A 21,648-nucleotide genomic window follows, 5' to 3' on the forward strand; every position below is an offset into this window, starting at 1 on the left:
TTTACACGTCATCATAAATGATGCATCCTTTCAAGAGGGGGAATGTTACGGTCGCTTACGCAGAGCTTGTAAGTTTAAAACCAATCCCTGACAATTGCGTCAGGGGGTCGGCTCTTTGGCTCAGTGGTAAGAACATTGGACTTCCACCCTTGCGACCCGTGTTCGAATCCCGCCTCTGGCCCTTAGTATTTTTAATCATATAATTCTATCCTCTTTAATTTTTGTTACGCTCTTAAGTCGTAAGAGCCTTCTAACAGCTAAAGGTATCTTTCATATTTCGAAAGCAGGAAGAAAAACCTTCTAAAGATATCTAAGTCTTACCAAGTGTTGCAACCGAGATTAGCATTGGAGTAGTACACTTAATGGTATTTTGTTTCCTGCCTACGCCAAACAAACAATTTTGTTTTGTTGTGTTATTGTATTAATGAAAATAATAATTAGTTAACTGCTTTATAATGATTGCGATATAAAACGAACATTATTTTTTGATGATTTAAAACATATTGATCAAATGCTTTCCAGTAAATATTTTCATAGATTTTAATGCAAATTCTCCTAGCGGCAATCAGAGCGGGTCTACCTACCTTTCAACAAATTCAGTATATACTGATACACAACGCCAGCAGTAGGAAGCGGCGGAGAATAGACGGTCAGGTCGTCATGTAGCTTTAGAGAAATAGGCGGTTTTCTGGGGGCTTTGTACTTAGCCAGATCTTCCTTAGACATTATTCCATCTGAAATAATATTCCATAGTCAAAATATTATAGGAATTTTTCACTGGTTTAGCAAAAGCTTTTGCTACGGCCAAAACAGTTACCATCGAGTCGGATATTACCACAACTTAGCGTTTTAACAGGAATTAAGTAATACCAGTAACATTCTTTAAAGCTCAACTTTGTAAAGCGGATTCATTCATGAATGCTCCAGGGTCATCCTGATTCCTTAAGGCATAAATACACTAAATACCTGGTCGTCTTCTTTATAAAACTGAAAAAAAACCTGTACTGGACTAACTTTAAATGCCTGTAACTTGTTTCTTTTTGAAACGTTTTTGCAAATATTGAATGCATATTAAAAGAATAGGGATAATGATGAAGGAAAAAACAAACACACTGTAAAATCATCTAAATTGAGATCCTAAATAGTAGCAGTGATCTATGACCTAAGATTCCATGATAGATTTTGTGACACTATTAATTCATAATGAAAAAGCTGCCTATAAATCAAACAAAATTTCTCACGTTATCTCAGCAAAATAACTGCAAAGAAAGTTACGAATAGGCTCTAACGAGCAAATAAAACTGATAAATCTATCTCTTTCAATCCGTCATTATGCGCCACTTCTCTATTCATTGTCTGTATACCATGATGATCTTTTCGTTCCGTCCAGTTTTCTGGAAAAAGTTTCTTTATTGTATTTCAAGAGACGCGTGTTTCCTCTTTATGATAAATGTTTCATGAAGGTATATCTAAACATTTATTGCTCGATATAGTTTACCAAATTTTTGTCATAGGTCATAAAATAAGAATTGTCAAAGGTCTATAGTATCAATACAATTTATATATTATATTCCAATATTTTATGATGCATTCTCCTCTACGACCTATACATCCCAATACAATAATCTACTGACGTATGCCGTACCATATTAATCCTATAACGTCACATAACCCTTCCCGTGAACCCCTTTGTTATTGTTGTCCGCCATTATCTAATAGATAGATTGATAGGCATTGTATAGCAATAAATATATTATATATATATTTCCAGGTACGTTCATATAATATGTAATACACACTATATATGTAATGTCTTAGTTAAGTCATACATTGTTTTATACTGCAGCTGTATTATGTTTTTAATGGGAAATCGTATGTAATGTTTTACGTAAACCCCTTTGTTATTGTTGTCCGCCATTATCTAATAGATAGATTGATAGGCATTGTATAGCAATAAATATATTATATATATATTTCCAGACTTCCTCATACAGAACCCATAACACATAAAAGTCCCCCGTGACATTTGGCGCTCAAGAAAGGAGTATGAGCAAAGTCTACGATACTATGACTTATCAAGATTATGGACTATTCTAGACTTGGAAAAGGACAGGTTAGCTTTGGGTTTTCCCCCTACACCTGTGTTTACCTGGATTTCCCCAGATCATATATAGACTAGTGACGTCACAACCATATACCGGATAATACGGAATTCCCTATATTTGTAAACATTGACTCGTGCGCACGGATTTGAATCGTTGGGTACCCGAACTAAGAAGTAAGCAGCTGCAGCATTTGTCGTTCCGTCGTCGTACTTGACGGCCTTATTCGTCGATGGAGCCCTCACAGTCGTCGTCAACGGATATAGAATGGATTCGTGCCATGGAGACATTGTGATTTTCAAAGTTTGATACTTTGACAGGTGTGACATAAACAATGACATTGAAACTTTTGAATTCAGTGTGTAGTGTATAAATCTGGATTAGAAATATTTTTATGGATTACATATTGATGGATATACTGCAACTGGTAAGAAGTTTTAGTTGAGATATTATAATTTTACAAACGTACTTGATTTTGACACTAGGCTGTCAAAATTTGACAGGTGGTTGTACCCTCATGTGACTGTGTGAATAAACACTATAGTATAGCATTTGATGCTTATAGTTGAAAATTTAGTTAGAATATCTGCTAAGTGTTATAGTTTTTGTTGGCGGCTGATAAATTTTTGCAAAGGTACACTGGCACAATAAAACGTCTAACACCTGCCTTTCAAAACACTACCTTTCCAATATTATCGATAAATCCTATAGTTATTGGTGTATAATCCATAAGCCCCCATAGCGTAGTCGGTTAGAGCGTTGTCCAGAAAAGTTGAGAACAGATTTGAGGTACAGTAGGTGTTGGTTCGATTCCAGCTCGGGCCTTGAAAGTTTTTTGTGTGTCAATATTTTTTAATATTTATTTTCTGTGTGTATCAAGGTATTATCTCAAGCAATACAGTAGTATCATACGATATAATTTAATTATATTGTATGATAATAAATTCATTACCGGCGCGTACAAATATGTGATCACAGCGGTATTTTGAACACGGAGTTTTCGTACAAGACAGGTTTATTATTTTCTGAAGATATTATTTTTTGATTGAATTCAGAGAAAAATATCTTATAAGAAGATAAATAATTTAGAACATTGCTTTCGATATCAGTCGGGACATTGTTCTTTAATATAGTCACATTATTGGAAATTTGTGATAGATATTTGATTGCACTCGATAAATCTGGGCGCGTTAATGCGGTCGATATTTATCAAGTGTATATAACACAGCCTGCGTAGCTCAGCGGATAGTGCGTCGGACTGCGAAGCGAAAGGTCGCGCGTTCGAATCTCAGTCGGAGAAAATATCTTTTTTTGCTTTTTTTTGTGTACTAAATATATACAGAAGTATATATTCTGTATTAATTTTATAATAACTGTTATATTTCTCTATGAAGAATATCTTTTGATATTTTCATAGGGTTATATAGGACATATTGTAAGGATCCTAGGAGTTTTTTCTCTCTAATTCACACACGTATCTGTACACTTCAAGAAAACAAAACATACATAATTTCAAATTTCAAAAATAAACAATAATCAAAGTTGTGATATTTACACTTGATGCATACATTCATTCATACATACATACATACATACAAGGTTTTCACATATATATTTCATACTCAAACCACAACATTGAAACTGAAAATCCTGAAAGTGAATGAAATGTTGAAAGGGTTTTGAAATGAAATAGACTTCAGTTGAATACTTGAAAACTGCTATTTTGAAGAAAATAAATCTCATTGAATGAAAGGAATTGTAAACTGAGAAGTTGAAAAGAAATATTTGAAATGTGAAATATTAGTACAGTACTGAATTTAAATGCAATAAATAAAAATTATTTATGAGTGGAACTTGAGAAGTTGAAAAGGAATATTTGAAACTTGGAGACTAATTTGTGAAATATTAGTGCAGTGCTGAAAGTACATACAGTGAATAAATAGCATTTATAAGTGAAACTTGGAAAATGATAGGCCAATATTAGTATAGTGCTGAAAAGTGTTTTATAGGTGAAATTTGAAAGGTTGAAAAGAAACAGCAAAAACTTGAAAACTAATGTATGAAATATTAGTGCAGTGCTGAAAGTGCATACAGTGAATAAAATGTGTATAGAAGTAGAATAAATTGAAGACTGAATGAAAGTGAAAGCTCAATGTACAATAAATAGGCTTTGCAAAGTGAAAGGAAATATTATTGATCATTGATCACTTAGTACTGAATGAAACTGAATTGAAGTGAAATTGAAAAGTGAACATAAAGCAATTAGTACAGGCTGAAAATAAAAACAAGTGGATAGAAAGTGAATTGATCAAAGTGAGCATATAAGTGTTGCTGTATGAAGTTATGAGAAAACTTTAATATGTCACTTTGAAAAAGGAACATAAGTGAAATATCAAATGTTGGAGTTACCGGAATCTATGAATCTATAATATATCAACAAGTTTTGAACAGAATATTGTGTGAAGTCATATAAGTACACTGAATGTGATGTGATATTTTGCATAATCAGTAGCAACTAAAGTGAACACAAACAAGCGTAAAAAAGAAAACGTGTATAACAGTATAGTGATCGGTTGGTTTGGTGAAATTGATAGTGACATTGTGAAAGGTTGTTGTGAACTTAGAATATATAAGAGATGGCTGTATGATTTACGCAGACTTACGCTAGAAAGGAGAAGGAAACAAGCACTTCTAGAAGAAGCCATTAGAAAGGAGGAAGAAGTAAAGGAAAGGGAGAAAATGCTTAAACAAGAGAGGTTGAAAAACCTTCAAATGCAAAGAGAATTGTTAATACAACAAAGGAGAGACTTGCGAGTCGACAGAGAAGTTAAAGAGGATATAAACCCAAATGAAGAAGAAAGTATATATGAGTATTTGAGCGAACACGGTTTACCCCTGGATGATTTAGCAATTGTAGATGAATTAGATTTTGAAGAAGGAGAAGCACTTTGTAATTCAACACACGAAGAAGCAAGTATTGCAAAGAGTCTTTCAGGTGTAGAAAATCAAGAGAAAGAAATCAATTTATCAGGCGAAATTGAAAGGCTTGATATAATGTTACAGTCCTTCAGACATGAGGATGGTTTTGTAAATGATAAAGATGAACATACTGATTCAAGAGACTTTACTATACAAAAAGAAATATCTACCAGTGAAATTGGAGATACTTTCAAAGTATACCCTGAACAAATCCATTATCAGAATACTGAAGCTGAAACAAATAAATATGTTGAAAAAGATCAAGTGCCAAATGAAACTGTATCAAACAACATAAGTCATAAAATGACTCAAAAACCAGAAAATCCTGTAATAGATAGAGATATGCTTAACGACAATGTACAGACAGGATACAGTAGAAACCAACAGAGGAGTAGAATAGAAGAAGATATTGCAAATCTAGAAGAAGAAATAGCAATAGAAATGTCCGCTAAGAAACAAGATGTTGAAATAGATCAATACTCGAAAGCAACAAAAGTGAATTACACACAGGCTGAATTGTTGGAGAGATGGAAAGAGTTAGGAAAAGAATTAGAGGAAGTAAATAATAGACAGTTGACAAGAGGAGAAGAGAATAAAGGTAGAGGATATGTTGAAAGGTTTCAGACAGAATCAACGATTGGTATAAGTACCAAAGGACCTTCACAGCCATCAAGTCATAAAACATATAAACAAAGAGCAGATGAAAGTGTTCTTAGAAATGTTAACGATATAGATAGAGGCATGTTAGAGAAACAGAATAGTCAGACAAGACAAAATGTTAAAGTAAAAACAGAACCGAATAGATTAGAGGAGTTACAGAAACAAAAAGACGAGATAGATAGACAGTTAAGGGAAGAAACATTAGAAAGAGATAGAAAGTTATTGAAGGAAAAGACGGAAAGGGAAGAGAAAATACGACAAGTATTAAAGATCTATAAAGAAAAGAAAGAAAGAGAAAAGACAGAACAGGAGAAGAAAAGAGAGAAACAGAGACAAGAAGAAAGAGAAATTATGGCTCGTATTGAAAGACTCAAAATAAGAGAGAAAGATATAGATAGAAAGAAAATGCAAAAGAAGAATTACAGAAAAGAGTTGTGAAGAATTAGAAGATCAGCGGATGAAGGAAAGATTGAGAGAACTGAACAAAGAAGAAGAGGAGATACAAAAGAGAATACATGAAAAAGAAGAGAAAAAGAAAACCTCCAGTGTTGAGAAAGAAAACAAGATTCCAAGTGAAACAGATGTGTTTGCAAAGCTTGAGAAGACTATCCTCGGAAAACCATACTTACCATCATTTGAAGGCAATCAGTTCGAGGAATGGAAGTTAGAAGTATCTTGTTTATTGAAATCAGGATTATACCCAGATTACCTGATTGCCCAGTTAGTTCGGAATTCTCTCAAAGAAAGACTAGAAGAGTTTTACTTACCTTACAGCCTGGTGCTTCTGCAAGAGAAAATTCTAAGAAAAATAGAATCCGTATATGGAAATGTAAAGAGCGGAGATTCTCTTATTCATGATTTCTATTCAGCAAAACAGTCATCAAATGATCTTGTACAGATTGGGGAATCAGAATTGAAACACTTTTCTATCAAGCCGTTGATAAAGAAGAAGTTGATGAATCTAGAAAAGATGGCAAACTAAAAGAGAGATTTTGGAGAGGATTATTTTCAGAAAGATTGAAGAATGCGACAAGAGTGACTTATGAGTCTAGCGATTCTTTCGAGAAGTTAAGGAAAAAGGCAAGATTAGAGGAAGTTGAAATAGATACAGGAAAAGAAAATAGGAAAGAAGCAAGTCCAGGTGAAATAACAGAAGATAAAACAACACAGCCGAAAATACACCAACCGATAAGGACTTCAGAAACAGACTCGAAATTAGACATGATACTAGAGAAAATGAAAGCATTGGAAGAGGAGGTAAAGGAGTTGAAAAGACGTCAGAATTCAGAGGAGAAAAGATACAACAGTGGTTACTCGCAGTCAAGAGGTAGAGCCAGATTCAGAGGAAATGCTGGTTATAGTGCACGGTACAGAGGTAGAGGATATCGAAGTCCATCGCATCAAAATAGAAATAGAAACAAACTTCAATCAGAAAATGAAAGAACCCCGAAAGAGAAGTCTGAACAGAAATCTGAAAAGTCTGATAAGAAAGACAAAGAGACCTACAAGAAGGACAAACCTTTAAACGGGTAGATGTCTCTGTAGCAGGGCAGACCAGAGACTCCCATGAACAAAGCCCTAGGAATGAATTGTACGAAAGAATAGTAGGATCGTGTAATGAAAACGAAATTGAAGTTGAAGGAAATAGAACAGTTGGACTTATAGATACCGGCTCAATGGTAACTACAATAGCAGTAGATTTTTACAAGTCCTTAGACCCTGTACCTCAACTACGTCCATTACAAGACTTTGGTTTAGAAATAACCAGTGCTAGCGGAGAGAAACTTCCATACAGAGGATATGTTGAGATAGATGTTAAAATACCATGCCTAACAGACACTGCGTTTTCTGTTCCCGCTTTAGTAGTGTCTATGACTGATTACAACAGAAAAGTTCCATTAGTTATTGGCACAAATGTTATTAGACAAGCAAGATTAGAGCTAAAAGATGAAAGTGATATACCAGAAGCATGGAGCAATGCATTTACTTCAATTTGTACAACTAGAGCAGGTATTGCGAAAACTACAAAATCAGTCGCTTTACAACCATATGAATCGACTGTAGTGTCAGGTTTTGTGAGAAATATGAGATCATGTGAAGCAGTTGTTACTGAACCATCAGACAATGGATATTCTAGTAAAGTCAATGTATGCCCCAGAGTCGTCAAGCTGAAAGAACAAGGAAAAACATCAAGGGTTCCTGTTAAAATATTTAATATGTCAGCTAAAGTTATAACCATTCCAGAGAAAGCTAATATCTGTGAACTACACGAAGTTGATGTTCTCAGGTCAGCTCCCATCAGTCCTCCGTCAAAGGCTCAAGTCCAGCAGCAAGCAGCATCTGAAAAAGAAAATAAGAAACATGTTAAACATGTAGATTAAAGAAGTCAGTACATTTTTAAGTAAATGGGATCATATTTTCTCGAAAAGCGTCACTGATTTAGGCTCCTGCAATCTGTCAAAACATGACATTAAACTTGAAACGGACAAACCATTTAAAGAACCCCATCGTCGCATACCACCGTCATTGTTTCAAGAAGTCCGAGAACATTTGAAAGAAATGCTCGAAGCTGGAGCCATCCGAAATAGTGAAAGTCCATATTCATCAAATATAGTTGTAGTCCGCAAGAAAGACGGCACAATTCGCTTCTGCCTAGATTACCGGAAGCTCAATAGTTTGACAATAAAAGATGCTTATGGCATTCCTCGCGTTGAAGACACACTCCATCTATTGTCTGGCGCAAAATATTTCACAAAATTGGATCTTAGAAGCGGATACTGGCAGATAGAAATAAGTGAAAAGGACAAACATAAAACTGCATTTCAAGTTGGTACACTTGGCTTTTACGAATTCAACCGGATGCCGTTTGGACTCTGCAACGCACCAGCGACTTTCCAGCGTGTGATGGAACGTTGCATGGGTGAAATGAATCTTCGAGACTGCCTAATATATCTGGATGACGTCATAATATTTTCAAAAACTTTCGAAGAACATCTCTGACGCCTTGATGCTGTTTTCACACGTCTAGAAGAACACAACCTGAAGTTAAAGGCATCAAAATGTGAATTCTTTCAATCAAAAGTCACATATTTAGGTCATGTTGTGTCTGAAAACGGAATTGAGACTGATCCAGAAAAGATAACTGCAGTCAAGTCGTGGCCAATACCATCATCAGTCAAAGATGTTAGAGCATTCCTTGGTTTCACTGGCTATTATCGACGCTTCATCAAGAACTATGCTAGCAAAGCAAGACCTCTTAACGATCTTCTAGTCGGATCTTCTACCACCAAAAAGAGCAAGAAGCAGACAAAGAGCCATAAAGTGAAGAAAACACCGTTTGTTTGGGGACCAACACAACAACAAGCATCCGACAACCTTATTGACGCATTAACACATCCACCTATACTAGCATATGCTGACTACAGTAAGCTGTTTAAGCTTCACACGGACGCTTCTGGAACTGGTCTTGGAGCAGTCCTTTACCAAGAGCAAGATGGATACGATCGCGTTATAGCATATGCTAGTAGAAGCCTAAAACCATCGGAACGTAACTATCCGGCACATAAACTGGAATATTTAGCACTTAAATGGGCGGTTGTGGACAAATTCCATGATTATTTATATGGCTCTACATTCGACGTGTTAACCGACAATAACCCGTTGGTGTATGTCTTCTCCAGTGCTAAACTTGATGCCACCGGTCATAGATGGATGGCAGAATTAGAAAACTATAAATGCCAAATTCGTTACAGAAGCGGAAAACTAAATGCTGATGCCGATGGCCTATCACGGAAATACATGTACAATGAAGGAGATGAACAGGTTCTTGTATTTCCTGACATACTCAAAGCAGTTTCATCAGCTATCGAAACATCTTCTGACGAATCCCCAGTCGTTTACAGTTTAGTGGTCGCAGATCCATCTTCATCAAACAGAATTGAAGTATCCCAATGTGAAGATATTCCTCCTGCATTTTTGGGAAGTACTGCTTTGACACAACAAGATTGGATCAAAGCTCAATCAAAAGAAGATGATTTGTTTATCGGCCATTAAATTCTGTCAAAGCGTCAAGTCTCAAAGTGCAGACAAATAAAGCTGAGAGAGATATTATCCATGCGTCACAAACTTCTCGTGAAAGATGGTATTTTGTTCCACAAAGGATTGTAAATGGTTGTGAATACGATCAACTTGTTGTACCTGAACTAATACGCCATATCATCTTCCAGGCTTACCATGACGATCTAGGCCATCAAGGTCGTGACCGCACTTTATCCTTGATAAAACAGCGATTCTTTTAGCCAGGCATGGATAAATACATAAGGAACAGTATACAGCATTGTGGGCGATGTATAAGGAGAAAGACTTTACCTACCAAAGCCGCAGAAATGGTTCCAATCACATCTTCAAGTCCTATGGAACTAGTATGCATAGATTACCTCTCCCTAGAAAAATCAAAAGGTGGCTATGAGAATATTTTGGTGATAACAGATCACTTTACTAAATACGCTCAGGCAATTCCAACAAGAAACCAAAAGGCAACGACAACAGCCAAAGCACTCTATGAAAATTTCTTCATTCACTATGGATTTCCAGCCCGCCTCCATAGTGACAGAGGTCAAAACTTCGAGTCAAAGATCATCTCTAAATTATGTCAACTAACAGGAATAAAGAAAAGCAGAACGATTCCATACCACCCGATGAGTAACGGAACTACCGAAAGATACAATAAAACACTACTAAACATGTTAGGAGCATTGCCTGAGCATAAGAAACAGAACTGGAAGGATCAAGTCTCCACAATGACGCATGCCTACAATGCTGCAGTTCACAATACCACAAACTGTTCACCATACTATCTGATGTTCGGCAGGCATCCTCGTCTAGCCATCGATGCCTTCCTTGGTCTTCCTATGGACGAAGGATCGAGAAGTCATGACGATTATATAGATAAACTACGATCTCGTCTCAAGTTTGCTTATCAAAAAGCCGAACAAGAAACAAAGAAATATAGCCGCCGTTACAAACAACATTACGACAAAAATGTTCGTCACAACAGAATTCTTCCTGGTGACAGAGTGTTGGTTAAGAAAGTTGGTTTCCAAGAGAAACATAAACTTTCAGACAAATGGGAAGAAAATACTTACCTGGTTAAGTCCCAACCAAATCCTGACGTCCCTGTTTTTGAAGTGGAAGCAGAAGGTGTACCTAGAGCAAAGGTGAAGCTTCTTCATAGAAACATGTTGCTTCCCTTCATGTCTTTACCAGTTCCGCTGGAACCATCAGAATACTTGCCTGATTCCTCAGTGTTTGAGCCATCATCAGATGAGGATCCGGAACATTTAGAAGGATCGGCTTTCCGTGATGTTGATCTTTCTCACGACTCAGATCACGGAGAAGAAAGCCATGGATCTTCAACCGTTCAACGGAACCTTGACAGCAGTCGTGATGAAAGTCCTATTCGTAGGCCGACACGTATTCGTCGAAAACCGGAACGATATTCAGGAGACGACTGGAGGAAACCAAACAAGTAGAACGGCAAGGCTTCTAACATTTAAATGATATGCAGAGACAGTTGTAAATGCACAATCATCTATCATGTTTTTAAGAAAAAGACATTTTGTTCAGTGTTTTTACCGATCTGATGTTATTAAATCTACCTACAACAATATTATGTATGTTTATCGTTTGGATACGACGCGACATTGAGTTAGCTGTGCTTGAACTTGACTGTTATAAATGATATTGGAAATAACATGCTAATATACCAGTATTAGAGTAACTTTATATAAGATACTTCTGTCGCAGTAATGGAAATAGTTTTTAGTTCACGCTACATATGCAGTCAAATACATTAGTTCATTTGCATATATTCATTCATTCATTCATTCCATTCCATTCCATTTCATTTCATTCCATTCCATTCCATACCATTTGTACAATTTCATCAATTTATACTTAATCAAGTATGAATTCTGTTATTATAAATAAATGTTTAATCTTCATATCATTGTTTGGATTTTACTGTAAACAGTAAAATTGTGTCCTAATGTTTATGTTTAGGACTTATATGATATGCAGATCAGATTTCATTTAAAGTGAAATTGTATTATAATTAATTATGTTCTTTTACAGGACGTGCCGTATTGAATTTTGAAATACAATGTCGAGGACGACATTTTCACAAAGGAGGGAATAATGTCATAGGTCATAAAATAAGAATTGTCAAAGGTCTATAGTATCAATACAATTTATATATTATATTCCAATATTTTATGATGCATTCTCCTCTACGACCTATACATCCCAATACAATAATCTACTGACGTATGCCGTACCATACTAATCCTATAACGTCACATAACCCTTCCCGTGAACCCCTTTGTTATTGTTGTCCGGCATTATCTAATAGATAGATTGATAGGCATTGTATAGCAATAAATATATTATATATATATTTCCAGGTACGTTCATATAATATGTAATACACACTATATATGTAATGTCTTAGTTAAGTCATACATTGTTTTATACTGCAGCTGTATTATGTTTTTAATGGGAAATCGTATGTAATGTTTTACGTAAACCCCTTTGTTATTGTTGTCCGCCATTATCTAATAGATAGATTGATAGGCATTGTATAGCAATAAATATATTATATATATATTTCCAGACTTCCTCATACAGAACCCATAACACATAAAAGTCCCCCGTGACATTTTAGTGTGATATGAGACACAAACAGAAAAATGTGAATATTGTTTCCATAAAGGCTGAGCATATTTGTATAAATTATTCATTACGGGTTAATCTCTCTCTTTTAAACGTCTCCACCAGTAGAAAGAATCAATGATTTGAAAATCCATGTTTCATAAACCTCATTTATGTTTTATACTCCCAATACTGTATCAATTTATTTATGATAAATTACAAAAAAAAAAGATGTGATTTCATAATTAGTTATGACATTAGAAATAAAAGATGATGACAGGACATACAGACTAATTAAAGGCATACTTATAGTCTAGGGTATATAGTGTCATAATAAGTCCAATTATATCTTTTTATCCTACTTTCCAATAAAAAAAATACAAAACAATATCAGATATCACTGCGCAACGGCTATATACTGCCTGTGTCACAATAATGTGGCGGGGTTTCGATGCTTTGATGACCTCAATAAAATTGACAATATCTGGATAATATCGAGTTATTTCTATTTGTGTGATGTGTTGTGCTATTACTGATAAGCAGTGTTAACCTCTCATGAACAGACTCAATCAAACTGAGTCTGGTATTATTCTTTTTTGGTTGCATTCTATGCTTCCAAAGGATCTTTTTATAGATTTTATTAATTATATAAATGTACATTTCTGAAGACTTTTTAACGAGAACATATTTGCTAATCATGGTATTATTTTAAGATTTTAACTTTCTCGTCCTCAAGTGTTAACCCGATTGATAAAAATTAATTACATATACTTTACACCAAATTAAATAGCGACGGAGTTATACAAAGAGAAGGAATTAGTACGTAAACAGTGGAAGGCCCTATCTGGTACATCATACTTTGTAAACGAACAACTCCCAAAAGAAGTTGTCGACAAGAGAAAGAAACTCGTCCCAAAGATGAAAGCAGCCCGGGAACAAGGTAAGACCTTATGGATATCCTACGACACCCTTTACATCGACGGTAAACCTGTCAGAGACTAGGAGTTCGCTGGGGATGAACTTAAGATCCTTTCCTGGATTATAAATGGGCTAGGTAAAGCCAAAAGAGACAGTATTGAGCTTGTAGATATATTATCAAAACATGACATTATTTTTCTGTATGAAACTTTTGCTACCAAAGACAGTAATATTGCTCTATCTGATTATGTAACTCATAATCTTTATAGAAAATTCTAGCATCGTAGAGCAAAAAGACCGAGTGGTGGAATTGCATTATATTATAGGGAGTCAATTGCTGATGGCATTTCTATTGTTGAAAATAAATATGACACTCTACTTTGGATTAAACTAGATAAAACTTTTTTTCATACAGAAAACGATATTTATATATGTGGTGTGTACCTCTGGGGAGAAGATTCCCCGGCTTACAATACAGTAAATGTTGATCTGTTTGACTGCCTTGAAAATGATGTTAGTCTTTATGAAACCCTAGAATCGGTATATTTAGCAGGCGATTTTAATAGCCGAGTGGGTGATAAACATGATTTTATTATTTGTGATCGTATAAATCAGTCATTCGATGATGACTGTTATGTTCCCGACAAGTACATAGACCGGGCCTCAATGGATAAGACCTGTAATACCCATGGAGTTAAATTAATTGACCTGTGTCGATCAAATAACCTCCGCTTAGTCAACGGGAGATTAGGTAGTGATTGTAATACTGGAATGTATACATATGTTTCGCAAAACGGGGCGTCCGTTATTGACTATGTTATAACCAATGAAATTAATTTTTCAAATATAAGTTCTTTTTGTATACAAAGTATAAACGAATGGAGTGATCACGCTCCCGTTACTTTTTCATTATACACAAATTATAGCACACCTGTTCTAGAAGAAAGTGTTAGTACTAGATATAAATGGGTAAATGACCTACAAAATACCTTCCGGGTAGGTCTGATTGCAAAATTACCTGACCTTAATCGCCTTATGAGCGATATTGATAAAAATGATCGCATGTCCATTAATACTATGTTAAATAGTTTTACAAGTCTGATTAGTGAAGTAGCAGATCCACTTTTTTCCAAAACTTATATAAGTAAAAAGCGTGTTACATTTGCAGATAGTTACTCTGTAAGTGATGCAGACTGGTTTGATGCTGATTGTAGATTATTAAAAAATACATACTTAGATGCATTGAGTGCTTTTAATAGTTGTAAAAATTTAGCCAGTAGGCAATATTTTTGTCGATGTAAAAAGGAATATAAAGATTGAATTCGTAGAAAAAAGAAAGCTTATATTAAAATGAAATACTCTGAAATCGAACGATTACGGTTTTGTAATCCCAAGCAATTCTGGAAACATTTTAAGAAAAATAAATATACTGGTACAAAAGATGATATATCTTTAGATGAATTTAAAAATTATTTCGAAAATTTGTCGAACAATGTATTTCAGTCCCAAAATGATGAATGTAAAGCTTTTTGTAATGAACATGATTTTAATTCTTCGGACTGTAGTTATGAAGAATTGAATGTCCCCATTACATGTGAAGAAATACAGAAGGCTGTAAAGTCGCTTAAGTTAAACAAAGCTGCAGGTTCAGACTGTCTTTTAAACGAGTATTTTATTGAATCTATAGACGTATTGTGTTCACATCTTTGTGATGTGTTTAATGCTATTTTAGAGTCTGGTTTTTTCCCAGACAAATGGACAGAGGGTATTATTGTACCGGTATTTAAAAAAGGTGACCCCAAAGTTGTAAATAATTATAGGGGAATAACTCTAGTTAGTTGTATGTCTAAGTTATTTACTACAATATTAAGTAATAGAATTGAAACATTTTGTAACAATTATTCAGTAATTTCTGATTGCCAATTCGGTTTTAGAAAAGGAAAGTCTACTGTTGATGCTGTATTTATTCTGCACTCTGTTATACAACATTACCTAAATAATAACAAACGCTTATATGTAGGATTTATTGATTTAAAATCCTGTTTTGATAGTATTTGTAGAAATTCACTATGGTTGAAAATGTACAAGTGTGGCATTCAAGGAAAAATTCTGCGCATTATAAAGGATATGTATGATAAAGTAAAATCATGCGTAAGATGCTGTAATTCATATTCTGATTTTTTCCAGTATGCAATAGGCTTACGTCAAGGGGAGGTAATTTCGCCTATACTCTTTTCTCTCTTCGTAGAAGACCTTGAATTGTACTTACAAGGCAATTTTAGTTCTGGTTTATTGATTGACGACATTGTATTAATTCTATTACTTTTTGCCGATGATATGGAAATTATGGGTAAAACTCCGGAAGATCTGCAGAATAGTCTTGAGTTATTACACACATATTGTATACAATGGGGATTAGAAGTTAATGTTATGAAAACTAAAACTGTTGTATTTAGGAAAAGGGGAATTACTTTCGCTAGAGAAAGATGGTTTTACAATAACCAACCGATAGAAGTTGTAGATTATTTTAATTATCTTGGTACAGTTTTTAACTATACAGGGAGTTTTGTGTTAAACCAAGAACATTTGATTGGTAAAGCATTAAAGGCTTTAAACGTTTTATTGTATAACTGTAAAGATTTTGATTTTAAACCAAAGTTATTATGTCAGTTGTTTGATTCTTTTGTAGGCTCTATTTTGTCATACTGTTCTGAAGTATGGGGCCACAATAAGTCAAAAGATATTGAGCGTGTACATATTAAATTTTGTAAAAGAATCTTAAATGTTAGAAGTAGCACTTGTAATGCAAGTGTTTATGGTGAGTTAGGTAGGCACCCTCTATATATTGATAGATATGTGAGAATAATAAAATATTGGTGCAAATTAATAAATACTGATAATATTATATTAAGGAAAGTCTATGAACTAGGTGTATCTGATTGTAATATAGGTAAAAAGAACTGGGTATCGAATGTTAAAAACGTATTAGATATGTATGGCTTTTCTGAATATTTCAATAATACTAGTTTGATAGATTGTAAAATGTTTCCAAAGATTTTTAAACAAAGACTTATTGATAATTACATGCAAGAGTGGTTTGCATCTGTTGAAAATAGTGCCGTGTTAGATCTTTATAAAAATTGTATAACAACTCTCACATATAGATGTTACTTAGATTTATTACCTAAAAGTTATAGATTTTTTGTTACAAGAATAAGAATATCTGCACATACTCTTAGAATTCAAACTGGTCGATACGGACAAAATAGAATACCACGTAATGAACGATACTGTTTATGTTGTAACACTATAGATATTGAAGATGAATATCATTTCATTTTAATATGCCCATGTTATATAGATATTAGAAGAAAATACATTAAGAAGTATTATTATAATAGACCATCGATGTACAAATTCATTGAACTTATTACTACAAATAAAAAGAGTATACTATTAAATCTTGCAAAGTATATTAAAGAATCTGTTAAAACTAGAAATATGATTATGAATGCTAACAATTAATATTAACATATGCGTCTTCTATTAGCAACTTTAACAACACATTTAAGCCTACTTTTGATAGAATTATTATAAATATATTATGAATGTTATATTATAACTGTTCATCCTCCATCATTAAGCATTACTTTTTGTTGTTTAATTATTATCTTATTCATAATTATCATATGTTTGAAAGATCATGTTAACGTGACATTGTATTATCAAAATATGTTGTTTATTATGCATGACGATGTACCATGTACAAGTCTTTAATAAAATTCTGTTCTGTTCTGTATCAAACATGGTATAAAATGCATTTTTCATCCCTCATTTGTTTCGGTATTAAAATATCCAGAAAATATGTATATAAAGTGCATGCAACCCATGATAACATAAAATGTAAATTAAACTAACCACACAAGAATTCAGTCTGATGTTATAGCTATCAATTATGCCGCTCAGAGTTAAATGTTACAATATAGTAGTAAACATTGATTTGCAGATATATCATCTCTCAGATTATATTATATTCAGAAATAAAATAAATGTCTATTTACTTTGATCTGTTATATCAGAAATTATGTCATCCGCCAGACTGCCTTTGTAGAAACAATATGGGCCTTCATTTGCTATTTTCTCCAGTGTTTTAGCTAGAATTGGTCTGTACATCGTGTCACCCTGTTTGTACAGTTCTCCAGTCTCCGGGTTTGTCAAGAAGACTCTGAAGTTTAACAATAACAAAAATCAAACATACTCGTCGTCTGTTTATGCTTAATATTGAAGAGTAGAAGATAATTTATCTATTGCATACCAGACATCCAGGATATAGGATGACCCATATTTATGAATGTTAACCTAAGCTGACTCACTTCTTTCACGAAAATAGATCTACTCTTACAACGATTATTTTTCCTAATATTTGTAGTAAACTTTGTGCAAGGAATTTGCTTTTCACTGGTTGTATGTGCAGATAGAATATCATTCTCTTGCTCTGTTACGGACTCCTGTGTTATTTGTGTTTTTATTCCGCCAGACATGTTGGGCTTAAGTCTAGGTATTTACGAATCGTTTTCAAGATAGGCCTGTGTAGTTTCATTTTCTTTACTTCCGGGAAAAGCGGAAGTCGTCATTTTCTGTGTTGTCAAAAACATATGTATGCTTTGCGAGATTGTACAATAAACGTACCGACAGTTACATAATTAATGCTACACATCCTGTTAGAATTTTATCTTTAAGATTGTGGTAATAATGTTTATCACCAGTGCAGACTTTACAACAAATAACGAAAAGAGGTACTCACATGAATTCATGAGTCCTTTCTTTTAAGTCAGCCATGTCTTCCTCTTCCAGTTCTTTAATTGCATTTGCAAGAGCTGCTCGAACTACGACTCCTTTCCTACATAAATTTATTGCTGGTTGAAATAACTGTTTCCATGGTAATCGGCCACCCAAAGTCCAAGCCTCATATAAACTCAAAATTTCTCCAGGTATGCATATCGACAATCCGCCTTTTGAAATATAAATGTGTTATATTTAAGGTATTGATGATAGTTTCGTAATATCATCTTTTACAGAGGAAAGAAATACGTTGATGAATAAAGCAGAAAAAAAACACAAGGGTGCTAACGACATATATGACATTTTAGCGAGATAATAATTTGAGCTACTGCCGACAATATTTTAAGGCGGTAGTTCTTTGTGTTCTTGTTTTGTTGTCCAAGTATGTATTATTTAGCAAAATCGTTAACCTTGGAAATTTGTAAACAGTATCGTTAACCTTGGAAAATTGTAAACAGTATCGTTAACCTTGGAATATTGTAAACAGTATCGTTAACCTTGGAAAATTGTAAACAGTATTTGTATCTAAATGTTGATCACTGGTCATTATAACTATTCTAATATTCTTTTCAGTACATGACAGAATTATTAGAACAGATTCAATAAAACGCGAATCAAATTATAATACGCTGTTTTCGTTTGATTGACAGATGAAAGTAATAAAGAAAATTGGCATATGCGGTACTTTATATTTTTCAAAACTAGTTTTGTACCACTCAAAGAAATATGATAGTCAATTTCAGTTGGAGTATTGTGAAAATAAGTTGGCTATTTTTTAATCCGTTATAGTCATTGCATAAATTGGATGTTTAAACTATTATGAGAATTATTTATATTAATCTCATATATATCTTTATATTTTGCCAAGTGTCTTTAAAACTAAACAATGCTAAAAGAAATCAAACAATAAGAAAACATTTGAATAATATATGAACCAACACGGGGAATGCTAATAATTTAGTGCTTCTGTGCACTGGGTAGCTTTAACTAGATTCTTTAGATTACAGTAACCAGAAGTACCTATATATACATGTTAGATTGTTTTTGTACAAACAGAAAATATATATAACAGACATATTTAAGCCTTAATGGACTCCTGAATAGTACGTATATCTATATCGTGTTAGTCTACTTTTATCATCTTGAACAGTGAACTGAATGTTCGTATGAAACTAACCAAGTCTTTGAGATAGAGGATCGTCAATGAACATGTCGGCTCGTAACCCCGATGGAGCCTGTTCTCTCCCAATGATAGTGTGCACCTCTCTCGTTGATCTATAACAGACAGATAAATTCTTATGCTCCAAATTTAGAATACTTTGAAATTAAAATACATAAAAATCTATCGAACAAACGCCCTATATGTGTTTTTGAATATTTCAGCAGATCACATACAATCAATATAAGTTATTTACAATAACAATGAATACTTAGATTGTTAAAGACTTTGAGAACTAAATTGTCCCTTTATACGTTTATTTGTTAGATATTTCATTGTGTAAATCATATGGTCTAAAATGTGATACAACCATTTAATTTTGATATATTGTCAAGTTTCTAAACAAAACTATTAAAACACTAACTGAACTAAGTTACGCGGACGTGATTCTTTCCTGGTCGTTAAAGTCGGAGTTTTGAAAGATGCACATTTACTTAAATATTTAAGATATAAGAATGCAACCTGTTATAGTATGTTATGATAGCTCCACCTCCAATACCACAGCTATGTGCGTTATATACCCCTGAACATAACACAGCTGCAATTGCTGCATCTACAGCGCTTCCGCCTTCGTCTTTCATTATGGACCTGAAGTCGGGGAGAGTCTCGATAAATTCAGTTTTATTCTCGTACAGTAGTATAATGTACTATTGGTACAGTAGTAGTACTATTGGTACTGTAGTATAATGTACTATTGGTACAGTAGTAGTACTATTGGTACTGTAGTATAATGTACTATTGGTTCGATCAGACATGTAATCTATAAATACTGAAACGCGTCACAATAAAATTTGCAACCATTGAGAACGCCTCCGTTAAGAAATTCTACTTTTTGATGAATGCTTAAGTAGATTTATAATAAAAATATCAGGAGCTGATGTACAAGCATCTAGTTTTTTAAACTTTTAACATGAAAAGTATTTAGCATGTTCTTTGCTGCAAACTTTACATAGTATATATCATATATTAAAAAAAATGCAGAGCTCAAAATAAGTTCAAAGAAATTCAACAAACAGGCCGTTTTCATTTAAGATACATGTAATAACATATGTAATTCAAGTAAGCATATTACTGCCATAAAAAATGCGTTGTTCAAAGAAAATGGTACAAACGTTCCAATTTCCGAGCATTCTGGAGAATCTGCGGCAACTGATGCTGTCTTAAAGCTGTATTCTTTTGGACAGAACGAAATGCCGTTCACAGGAGACTGTTGCATCTTGACCTTCACCTGCTTACCAAGAAAATTGAACATGATATAGTCAATAGTTCAATAAAATATATTCTGTTGAAATTTCAATGTTTAAACATACTATAGTAGTCTCGCAATAATGTGACGGTTAAAAGCCCAACATTTTCAAATAGATTCAATAACAGAAAAACACATAGTTTAGTAGCCAACAGACTAAATATTTCTGGGTAAAACGATTACTCAAGCCCAACAGACTTGTTACATCATGAAAACAGGATATGCCTTTACAATTTCCCTTGACGTTTTCTCATTATCTCGTTATCATTATTATTATTATCATTATCATCATCATTCAAAGTTCAAATATATTTTAAACACATTACTTTCCTTTTTCTATACCTATGCATTATCATTAGTAACTAGAGTCTAAATTTTCCAATTAGGTCTAGTATATTTTGCGCTTATTATAGTAGTTTTCTGCACAATCGCTTTGTTGATTCCATGCATCTTAGCTTGAGCTTTGTCTTTAACATTTTCTCATTATTTCTCTATGCTTAATCCCATTAACAAATACAGCCGAACCCGCGTTGCAGACAATCTCCAGATACACAAAACCTGCTTACAAAAATTAACACACTACCGGTATTGAAAACACCGTTTTACAAAGACCAGCATTTTCAGTCCCCAAGGGAGGCTTTTGCGGTCGGGTTTGACTGTATATGCAAATATCATAGCGCCCAGCAATAAATTAATATCTTATTATCGAGTAGTATAATGAATACTAGTAGTTAAAATTAGTTATGAAATATTAAATATAATTCTCCATATTAATTAATGTTCCTGTACGATGATCGATTTTGTCTTCTCTTTGTATTTTGATGCTTTACAGATTATATCTTACATCAGTTAGCAATGGGACATTGTTCAGGGTTATGTTACCTGCTCAAACAAACCATTGATGACAGACTGCGTTGGATAAACATGCAGAAGCGACAGATGTTGGCAAAATGTAGTCACACATATAATCGAGT

The 21,648-nt window shown here is 33.8% G+C and overlaps 1 protein-coding gene across 3 annotated transcripts in view; it reads right to left on the reverse strand.

The window, feature by feature from the left end:
- LOC128545891 (glutathione hydrolase 1 proenzyme-like) overlaps positions 1–21,648 on the reverse strand; it is an 81,499-nt gene that overhangs the window by 45,828 nt on the left and 14,023 nt on the right. For all 3 annotated transcript variants that reach the window (XM_053520406.1, XM_053520407.1, XM_053520408.1), the window contains exons 2-7: positions 20,541–20,656; positions 19,891–20,016; positions 19,387–19,484; positions 18,172–18,379; positions 17,429–17,592; positions 585–734 (exon numbers count right to left, since the gene is read on the reverse strand). In XM_053520406.1, coding sequence (XP_053376381.1) covers positions 585–734; positions 17,429–17,592; positions 18,172–18,379; positions 19,387–19,484; positions 19,891–20,016; positions 20,541–20,644 — 850 coding nt within the window. In that variant the 5' untranslated portion in view covers positions 20,645–20,656. The remainder of the gene's footprint in view (positions 1–584; positions 735–17,428; positions 17,593–18,171; positions 18,380–19,386; positions 19,485–19,890; positions 20,017–20,540; positions 20,657–21,648) is intronic.

Source organism: Mercenaria mercenaria, chromosome 12 (assembly GCF_021730395.1).
Source record: "Mercenaria mercenaria strain notata chromosome 12, MADL_Memer_1, whole genome shotgun sequence".
Classification (NCBI taxonomy): Eukaryota; Metazoa; Mollusca; class Bivalvia; order Venerida; family Veneridae; genus Mercenaria; species Mercenaria mercenaria.